Source organism: Podarcis liolepis, assembly GCF_965112155.1.
Source record: "Podarcis liolepis genome assembly, chromosome: 11".
Taxonomy (NCBI): domain Eukaryota; kingdom Metazoa; phylum Chordata; class Lepidosauria; order Squamata; family Lacertidae; genus Podarcis; species Podarcis liolepis.
In genome coordinates, this window is record NC_139565.1 from 59,004,919 (window position 1) to 59,015,539 (window position 10,621).

Below are 10,621 nucleotides of genomic sequence, written 5' to 3' on the forward strand. Positions count from 1 at the left end.
GCATTAAACACTTCACATGGAAGCTAGGCTCCCCCAACCTCACCTGCTTTTATTAAAATTGAAAAAGAAACTATTTTTAAAGGAAAGAAGGGGAGCGTAAAAGAAACACAGCAACTGAAACATGATAGGAAAGATGTAGCGCTGTATCACATTATAATGGGACTTAATGATAATCACTGTACATATTTAACCAGAATGACAAAGAGACTCTCCAGGAAAGTTTGAGACAATTACTGGTAATTGAAAGATGAAAGTATTAAGACACCAATCAAGGACAAAAGAACCCTATTGTCTTGCTTATTAAGGGCATGAATTTGTTTTTCTTAGATATCCTATTAGAAACAAAGGCCATTTTTGCCTGTGCTGTCCTTCCCGCAATCGGGCGTACAGAGTGCATCACACTAAAATACTTTCGGACACGGAGGGTGCGCACTTCAGAATATCAGGACACTGAGGACTAGCGCCACAAAAGCAAAAGCCAAGAACTTCCCCTCACCTTGGCAAGTCGACTCATTTGATCCTCCGAAAGAGTGCTGCTGGTCCTCCCCGGGGTCTTGGTGGGCTCCGAACCGTCTGCCTCCACGTTGGGCCAGACCTTCAGATCGTGCATTCCCTGGCGGAACATCCTGTGAGAAAAGTGCAGATTTAGGACAACGCCCACACGAGCACAGACAGTGAGCACAGGGGCGCGGGTGGCACTGTGGTCTAAACCACAGAGCCTAGGACTTGCTGATCAGAAGGTCGGTGGTTCGAATCCCCATGACGGGGTGAGCTCCCGTACCTCTGTCCCAGCTCCTGCTAGCCTAGCAGTTTGAAAGCACATCACAGTGCAATCAGATAAATAGGTGCCGCTCTGGTGGGAAGGTAAACGGCGTTTCTGTGTGCTGCTCTGGTTTGCCAGAAGCGGCTTAGTCATGCTGGCCACATGACCCAGAAGCTGTACGCCGGCTCCCTCGGCCTATAGAGCGAGATGAGCGCCGCAACCCCAGATTTGGTCACGACTGGACCTAATGGTCAGGGGTCCCTTTACCTTACCACACGAGCACAGACAGAACACCTACATGCAGAAAGATCACCAAAGGATTGGTAAGGCAGCAGTAGCTCATCACATGCATTCTTTCCTCACTATTCATCATATTTACATTCAACCTTTCATACAAGGAGCTGAAGCATGGTTGTCCGCACTCCTAATTCAAAGCCCACAACAACCGTGCAAAGCAGGCTAGGCTGAGAGGCAGTGACTGGCCCAACTACTTCTTACAGATTGTGCCAATTACCTAAAATAGCTATGCCCCGCAGAGGGCTTTAAGGTCCACAAATGACAACATTTTGGAGGTCCCAGGTCGAAAGGTGGTTAGATTGGTCACAACTAGGGCCAGGGCCTTTTCATTACTGGCCCTGACTTGGTGGAACGCTCTGTCACAAGAGACTAGGACCCTGCGGGACTTGACATCTTTCCGCAGGGCCTGCAAGACAGAGCTGTTCTTCCTGGCCTTTGGTTTGGACTCAGTCTGACCCTTATGTTTCCCTCCCCTTATGGTCTTGATTTATCGGCTATTTTACAAGGAAGCTTACATTACACTTATACCGAAAACAGAGACTGAAAAGACACAGCTCAAGAACTACCGCCCTATATTGCTGCTTAATGTGGATTATAAAATTTTCGCAGATATCTTGGCTAAAAGATATAAAAAGGTGTTAGCAGAAGAAATTCATACAGACCAAGTGGGCTTTCTCCCAGGCAGACATCTGTCTAACAATACGAGGAATATAATTAATATTCTAGAAAAATTACAAGTGAATATCAATACAAAAGCAGTTTTGATATTTGTGCATGCAGAGAAAGCCTTTGAGAATATTTCTTGGAGTTTTATGAAGAAGAATCTACAGGGGATGGGGGTAGGACAAGATTTTGAAAATGGTATAGGTGCAATTTATTCAGAACAAAAGGCAAAACTAATTGTGAATAATGTGATGACAGAAGAGTTTAAGATTGAAAAAGGGACACGACAAGGTTGCCCAATTTCTCCATTGCTTTTTATATCGGTCCTAGAGGTTTCGCTAAATATGATCAGAAAGGACCAAGAGGTTAAAGGTATTCAGGTGGGAGCTAAACAATATAAATTGAAAGTATTTGCTGATAATTTAGTATTGACTTTACAGGAGCCAGAACCCAGTACTAAAAGGGTATTGGAACTCATTCAAGAATTTGAACAGGTTGCAGGTTTTAAGTTGAATAAGATGAAAACCAAGATTTTAGAGAAAAATTTAACTATGAATGAGAGAGAGAAGTTTCAGGAGGAGACAGGACTAACATTGGTTAAAAAAGTGAAATACTTAGGGGTTAACATGACTGCTAAAAATGTGAACTTATTTAAGGATAATTATGAAAAATGTTGGACTGAAGTGAAAAAGGATTTAGAAGTATGGACAAATTTGAAGTTATCATTGTTAAGCCGAATTGCTGTGGTAAAAATGAATGTGCTGCCAAGGATGTTATTTTTGTTCCAAACATTGCAAATTTTGGATAAGATGGATTGCTTCAAGAAGTGGCAGAAGGATATTTCTAGATTTGTTTGGCAGGGCAAGAAGCCTTGAATAAAATTTAAGATACTAACGGATGCTAAAGAAAGAGGTGGATTTGCCCTGCCAGACCTTAAACTTTATTATGAATCAGCTGCTTTTTGTTGGCTGAGAGAATGGCTGCTTCTTGAAAATACTGAAGTGTTGGATTTAGAAGGTTTTAACAATGTATTTGGATGGCATGCATATTTGTGGTATGATAAGGTAAAAGCACATAAAGCATTTAAACATCATATTGTTAGAAAAGCATTGTTTAATGTTTGGATAAGATATAAGGATTTGTTAGGGAAAAAAACCCAAGATGGTTGTCACCAATGGAAGCGAAGGCACAGAAAAAACTCAATATGGAGGCCAAATGGCCGAAATATTGGGAAATTCTGGAACAAGATGGAGAGAGAATAAAATTGCAGAGTTTTGAAAAATTGAAAAACAAAGTGCGAGATTGGCTCCATTATTATCAAATAATGGAGGCATACAAATTGGACAAAAAAGTTGGGTTCCAGGTGGAAAAATCAAAATTGGAAACAGAATTGTTAGATCCAAAAACTAAGAATTTGTCAAGAATGTATAACTTGCTGTTGAAATGGAACACTCAGGATGAAACGGTGAAATCAGCTATGACTAAATGGGCACAAGATGTTGGACATAACATAATGATGGCTGACTGGGAACAGTTATGGACCACAGGCATGAAATTTACGGCATGTAATGCCTTAAGAGAAAATTTAATGAAAATGATTTATAGGTGGTACATGACACCAGTTAAGCTTCAAAAAATCTACCATTTGCCCGATAATAAATGTTGGAAATGTAATGAAACTGAAGGTACATTCGTTCACATTTGCTGGACGTGCCCAAGGATTAAGGCATTCTGGGAGATGATTTATAATGAAATGAAAAAGGTATTTAAATATACCTTCCTTAAGAAACCAAAGGCCTTTCTCCTGGGCATGGTCAGCCAATTGGTGCTAAAGAAGGATAGAACTTTTTTTATGTATGCAACAACAGCAGCAAGAATACTCATCGCGAAATATTGGAAGACACAAGATTTACCCACCAGGGAAGAATGGCAGATGAAGGGATAGCAGGCTTGTTGGTTTTTGAATGTCTTATGTAGATTTTTCAATTTTGTTGTTCTGTATGGGACAATGACAATATTGTATCGTATTTGTATTTGTATTTGACTGGCCCAAGGTCACCCAGTGAGCTTCATAGAGAATGCGGCAGCTAGACTGGTGACTGGGAGTGGCCACCGAGACCATATAACACCAGTCCTGAAAGACCTACATTGGCTCCCACAATTCAAAGTGTTGGTGCTGACCTTTAAATCCCTAAACAGCCTCGGTCCTGTATACCTGAAGGAGCGTCTCCAACCCCATCGTTCAGCCCAGACAATGAGGTTCAGTGCCGAGGGCCTTCTGGTGGTTCCCTCACTGCGAGAAGTGAGGTTACAGGGAGCCAGGTAGAAAGCGCCCGCCCTGTGGAACACCCTCCCATCAGATGTCAAGGAAATAAACAACTACAGTCGTACCTTGGAAGTTGAACTTCAGTTCGACTTCCAAAACGTTCAAAAACCAAAGCACAGCTTCTGATTGGCTGCAGGACGCTCCTGCAGCTAATCAGAAGCTGTGTCGGACATTCGGCTTCTGAAAATTGTTTGAATACCGGAACACTCACTTCTGGGTTTCGATTGTTCGGGAGCCAATTTGTTCAGGAGCCAAGGCATTTGAGATCCAAGGTACGACTGTATCTGACTTTTAGAAGACATCTGAAGGCAGCCCTGTTTAGGGAAGTTTTTAATGTTTGATGTGTTTTCAGTGTTTAAATCTGCAAGGCACAGAACACATGAAAGCCGAGCCACATACCCATACTTTCCGAAGAGCGAGACAGTTGTTCCCCCGACAGGGATGGCTTTGCCAGGTCCGTAGACATCCCAAATTGTCAATGCCACTTGGGCATTGCGCGGCAAGTCTGGATACTTGACCGGCAGTTTTAACCACTCGTTCCAGCTGAGGAGAGATTGTGGGTATTAGTTTGGACTTACAAAACCATACTATTGTGGAGCTGGTTCATCTAGTCCAACTCCCTGCAATGAAGGAATCACAGCTAAAGCATCCATGGCAGATTAAAGCGATTCAAACTCGGTTTAGAGACCTCCAATGTGGGAAAGCTTTTCACCAGTGCCGGATTTATGTATATGCTAAATAAGCTATAAGCTATAGCTTAGGGCTCTACTCTCTTGCCCCCCCCAAAAAAAAAAAAATTAAAGGAGAAAAAACCCTGGATGTACATTTCCAAAATATAAGATAGAAAACAAATAAAATAAAACCTACATACAGCAACGGTGTTTTGTGTTGTGTAGGCTCCTGTGATGTAAGTCATGGGCCCCGCCTGCTAGCCTGCTCCCTAAAATATTACTGGTTTGCTCATTTCTATATATAGGGTGCCTACATTCTGCATGGACTGGTTGCACGGCAACATATGCATATGGATTTAGATACCTACTAAGTCCACAAATTACCATATAGAATATAGCAACAGTGACAATTTGTTGTTGACAAAGGACGTATAAAGGGCCCCATTTCCTTCAGTAGTTTAGGGCCTCATCAAACCTAAATCCAGCCCTGTTCAAGGTGGTCTGTTGTTGTTTTTTGTTTTTAAATCAATAAAAGCAATCAGTGCTATAACCCCATAGTGTTGATTCTCCCATAACAGCCCCCTAGATTGATTCAAAAGCACTTTTTCAGGTCATAGATTTTTTTAGGCTCCCCAAAATCCCCTTCGAGAGTAGACTTTGCTGTTGTGTCATGAATACACCAGATAAAATATATCATTTAAAAAAAAATTATTATTATTTTGGAATGCCCTGCCTTTGACATTCTTCAGAGAGAGATCTACGGGCAACTCCCTTGAAGCTCAAATTATCTACTTGCAAAGAATCTGTAATCCAGTATCTGCTGAGGGATGATATTCCTGAAATTACTGAGATTGTTTCAGGATATTTAGCCGAGATTTTTAAAGTCAAATCTAAAGCTACTTAGATTTACTTAACGGTGGCTACTAAGTCTTTTGTATGTTTTATGTGTTTAATATGTCTGGAGGTAGTAGGTAGCCGTGTTGGTCTGCCGTAGTCGAAACAAAATAAAATAAATAAAATAAAATAAAATAAATCCTTCCAGTAGCACCTCAGAGACCAACTAAGTTAGTTATTGGTATGAGCTTTTGTGTGCATACTCAGTTGATCTCTAAGGTGCTACTGGAAGGATTTTTTTATTTTTTATTTTTATGTTGTTTTATTTTATTTTGTTTGAATTACTAATGTTCCATGGAAGACTTTTCTCTTTCTCATCTATGCCAATTTATGCCAATAAAGGCTGAATGATCGAGGGGCAGGGTCTGTACCACTGTCAAACAGCTCTTACTGTCAGAGGGTCACCAACTTGGATGACTTTGAAAGAGGATCAGACTACAGTGGTGCCTCGCAAGACGAAAATAATCCGTTCTGTGATTCTCTTCGTCTAGCGGTTTTTTTGTCTTGCGAAGCAACCCTATTAGCGGCTTAGCGGATTATCGCTATTAGCGCTATTAGCGGCTTTTAGCAGCTTATCAGCTTATCGGATCAGCTGATAAGCGGCTTAGCGGCTTAGAAAAAGGGGGGGAAGGGGAAAAAACCCGCAGGAACTCGCAAGACATTGTCGTCTTGCGAAGCAAGCCCATAGGAGATTCGTTTTGCGAAGCACCTCCAAAACGGAAAACCCTTTCGTCTAGCGAGTTTTCCGTCTTGCGAGGCATTCGTCTTGCGGGGCACCACTGTAATTCAAAGGAGAGGGCAATCATCACTGGCTACTAGCAACAATGGCTAGGCTGTCTCCATGGTCAGAGCCAATAAGGCTTCTGAATGGTCACAGGAGGGGAGAGGGCTCCTTTGCTCAAATCTTGCTTGCGGGTTTCTTACAGGCATCAGGTCGGCCACTGTGAGAACAGGAAGTTGGACTAAATGGGCCACTGAGCCAGCAGGCTTTAAGCAGAGGCTTGACAACCATATGTCAGGAGTGCTCTGATGGTGTTTCCTGCTTGGCAGGGGGTTGGACTCGATGGCCCTTGTGGTCTCTTCCAACTCTATGATTCTATGATTCTATGTTCCTTATGACAGTGGAGATCATGGCTAATAGTCATTGCTTACCCCAGGGTCAGTTAAGTCTCACAAAGAGGTACGGCAGCCAGCTATCCAAAACAAAAGGCGAAAGGCACTTACTTCCACCTGGTGCTAAAAGCTTTGTAGGACGTCCGAACCGGAAGGGCAAGAGGTTTTCCCTCTGCAAAGACCTGGCAGGTGACGTACAAGTCGGAACAGGTCTCCTGGTACAAGCCCGAGAACCTCAGCATGGGATTTTCCAAAACCGCTTTGTAGCTCTTCTGCTCTCTTTTCCCCTCCAAGCTTCCTCTAAGGAAATAATGAAAAAAGAAAAAGATCATAGCAGCAAGATTTTCATACAGCCAGAGGTAAATGCAGTGGGGGGGGGAGTATTTGACCCCCTGCTAAATTTGCCCGTTTGCCCTCTGACAAAGAAATGACCAGTCCATAATTTTAATGGTAGGTTTATTGTAGCTGTGAGAGACAGAATAACAACGTACTGTATCGTATCGTATCGAAGGGACGATGGACGGGACCATGTATCGTCAAATCTTGGATGAGCACCTCCTTCCCTCAGCCAGGGCACTGAAAATGGGTTGAGGATGGGTATTCCAGCATGATAATGACCCAAAACACATGGCCAAGGCAGCAAAGGAGTGGCTCAAGAAGCAACACGTTAAGGTCCTGGAGTGGCCTAGCCAGTCTCCAGACCTTAACCGCATTGAAAATCTGGAGGGAGCTGAAGGTTTGAGTAGCTACACATCAGCCTCGAAATCTCACTGACTTGGAGAGGATCTGCAAAGAGGAGTGGGGCAAAATACCTCCTGAGATGTGTGCAAACCTGGTGGCCACCTACAAGAAACGTCTGACCTCTGTAATTGCCAACAAGGGTTTTGCCACAAAGTACTAAGTCATCTTGCGGACAAAGGTCCGTATAGTTAAAGCTATGGTTTTCCCAGTAGTGATGTATGGAAGCAAGAGCTGGACCATAAAGAAGGCTGATCGCCGAAGAATTGATGCTTTTGAATTATGGTGCTGGAGAAGACTCTTGAGAGTCCCATGGACTGCAAGAAGATCAAACCTATCCATTCTGAAGGAAATCAGCCCTGAGTGCTCACTGGAAGGACAGATCGTGAAGCTGAGGCTCCAATACTTTGGCCACCTCATGAGAAGAGAAGACTCCCTGGAAAAGACCCTGATGTTGGGAAAGATGGAGGGTGCAAGGAGAAGGGGACGACAGAGGACGAGATGGTTGGACAGTGTTCTCGAAGCTACAAACATGAGTCTGACCAAACTGCGGGAGGCAGTGGAAGACAGGAGTGCCTGGCGTGCTCTGGTCCATGGAGTCACGAAGAGTCGGACACAATTAAACGATTAACAACAACAACTAAGTCATCTTTTGCAAAGGGATGAAATACTTATTTCACTCATTATAATGCACATCAATCTCTGACTTTCGTCTTCTGGGTTTCTGGGGGTTTTCCCCCATTGTTCTTCTGTCTCTCACAGCTACAAGAAACCTACCATTAAAATTATGGACTGGTCATTTCTTCGTCAGAGGGCGAACGGACAAATTTAGCAGGGGATCAAATACTCCCCCCCCCCCCTCACTGTAAGTCCATCTACTGGAGAATTGTTCCTTGCCTAAAGTAGGCTTATGCAGGAGGCAAGGTAGTAAGCCTATTTCTAAGACCATTCCACTTCAGACCGTAGGTTATGGCTCCAGTGTCTGAACAGGGTGTGCGAGAGAACTTCCTGCATGTAGAAAAGTAGGAATAAAGGGGAAGGGTTATGGCTAGCTTGACCTTCTTGATAAGCTAATTTCTATGGGCAAGGCATTATGCTTTTAAATGGGAAAGCATTCCGACTCAAAAGGAAAGGGAGAAGTCGCTCTGCATAGCTCACACGGACAGCAGCAAGTTCTCCAGGGTGTCAGGCAGGGGACGTTCCCAACTCTACTTAGAGGTGCCACTGGGACCCTCAGCTTGCAAGGTAGCTTGCTGCCCTGCTAATACCTCTTGCTGCAATTCAAGCCTTGTTTTAAAGTACATTTGGAGCCCTTGAGCAAATGTCGAATTAATCACACCGACAAATTATTTATTTTAATAATAATAATAACAAAACAAACAAGGGAAAAAAGATGCCTTGCAGAACCTTCGCCTCAAAAATGTCCCGTTCACTATATCAGCAAGCTGTGTTATACTGAGCCCATCCAAAACAGTATTGCCCACATGGACTGGCAGCAGCACGTCTCCTAGGTTTCAGGCAGGGGATGTTCCTAACGCTCGCTGGAGGTGTGATTGGGAATTGAACCCAAGACCTCCTGCTTGCAAGCCAGGTGCTGCCCTACTGATGCCTCTTGCTACAGTTCAAGCCTCTCGGCGCTGTGGGTTAAACCACTGAGCCTTGGGCTCGCCGATCAGAAGGTCGGCGGTTCGAATCCCTGCGACGAGGTGAGCTCCTGTTGTTCGGTCCCAGCTCCTGCCAACCTAGCAGTTCGAAAGCACACCAGTGCAAGTAGATAAATAGGTACCACTCCGGCGGGAAGGTAAACGGCGTTTCCGTGCGCAGCTCTGGTTTGCCAGAATCAGCTTAGTCATGCTGGCCACATGACCTGGAAGCTGTACGCCGGCTCCCTCGGCCAATAAAGCGAGATGAGCACCACAACCCCAGAGTCGGTCACGACTGGAGCTAATGGTCAGGGGTACCCTTTCCTTTATCTTTACATTTGGAGCAAATACCAAATTAACTGCAATGATTAATTGAATGTAATGACAATAATAAAAACAGACTAGCAAAAAAAAAAGATGCATTGCAGAACATTAGCAATCTTCACTTCAAAAACGTCCCATTCCCTACATCAGAAAGGAGCTGAGTCGGATTATTGGTCTGTCCAGTTCAACATTGCCCACACGGACTGGCAGTAGCACCTCTCCTGTGTCCCAGGCAGGTGAAATTCCCAGCACTTCCTGTAGGCACCACTGGGGATTGAACCTGATTTTTTTTGCATAATAATAACAATGATAATTTATTATTTTTACCCCGCCCATCTGGCTGGGTTTCCCCAGCCACACAGGGTGGCTTCCAACAAAATATTAAAACGCAATAATTCACCAGATATTAAAAGCTTCCCATAGCAGGGGCTCTGACACTGAGATGGTGACCCCTTGCCCCTATGGCAGGCAGAGGCAATGTCGGCCCTCCAGCTGTTTTGGGACTACAACTCCCATGATCCCTAGCTAACAGGACCAGTGGTCAGGGATGATGGGAATTGTAGTCCCAAAACGTCTGGAGGGCCGAGGTTGCCTATGCCTGCCCTATGGGGCTGCACCCCCCACCAACACCCATATATCTTGCCCACCCCCCAAAAGCATGCCTCTAGGCCTGCAGATAAATGTGCATTGATTGATTGATTGATTGATGCATGCATGCATGCATTCCTCCGTCCCACTCACATCTTGAGTTGCACATTGATATCCAGGTCGCAGCTGTAAACATAATAGAACTTCTCTGCCTCCCCCATGGCGGCTGCTCCGGGATCCCTCCCTCCTCGTTCGCCCTTCTGCTCCTTTCCAAGCAGCTGGTGGCTCCTCGGGAGCCCCGCCCACAGCCCGCCCCACGCGCTCCTCCAATCAGAAGCCGCCCGGCCTCCGAGCGGCCGTCTGGTTTGAGCAGGAGCCTCCTCCGCCGGCGTTCCAAAGGGCACAGCGAAGCCTACCCGGAAGTTTCCTGCCCCAATCGCGGCTGAGCTTTTGTGCCCGTAACAAAGATGGCGGCGCCGCGTACGGAAAACGACGAGGAGAATGATAATGATGGCCGCGCCCAACGAAGGAATGGGGCGGGGCAAAGATGGCGGCGCCGTATGGGGGAAGCTTTTCGGTGCTGCTCAAAAGGGGGGAACGT

The 10,621-nt window shown here is 44.8% G+C and overlaps 1 protein-coding gene across 2 annotated transcripts in view; it reads right to left on the reverse strand.

Moving 5' to 3' along the window:
- PIK3C3 (phosphatidylinositol 3-kinase catalytic subunit type 3) overlaps positions 1-10,320 on the reverse strand; it is a 121,947-nt gene extending 111,627 nt beyond the window's left edge. The window contains exons 1-4 of one of the 2 annotated variants that reach the window (XM_083465822.1): positions 10,174-10,320; positions 6,839-7,027; positions 4,449-4,592; positions 497-626 (exon numbers count right to left, since the gene is read on the reverse strand). In XM_083465822.1, coding sequence (XP_083321948.1) covers positions 497-626; positions 4,449-4,592; positions 6,839-7,027; positions 10,174-10,241 — 531 coding nt within the window. In that variant the 5' untranslated portion in view covers positions 10,242-10,320. The remainder of the gene's footprint in view (positions 1-496; positions 627-4,448; positions 4,593-6,838; positions 7,028-10,173) is intronic. The other variant, XM_083465821.1, reaches the window with a different exon arrangement.
- Positions 10,321-10,621: the final 301 nt, after the last annotated feature.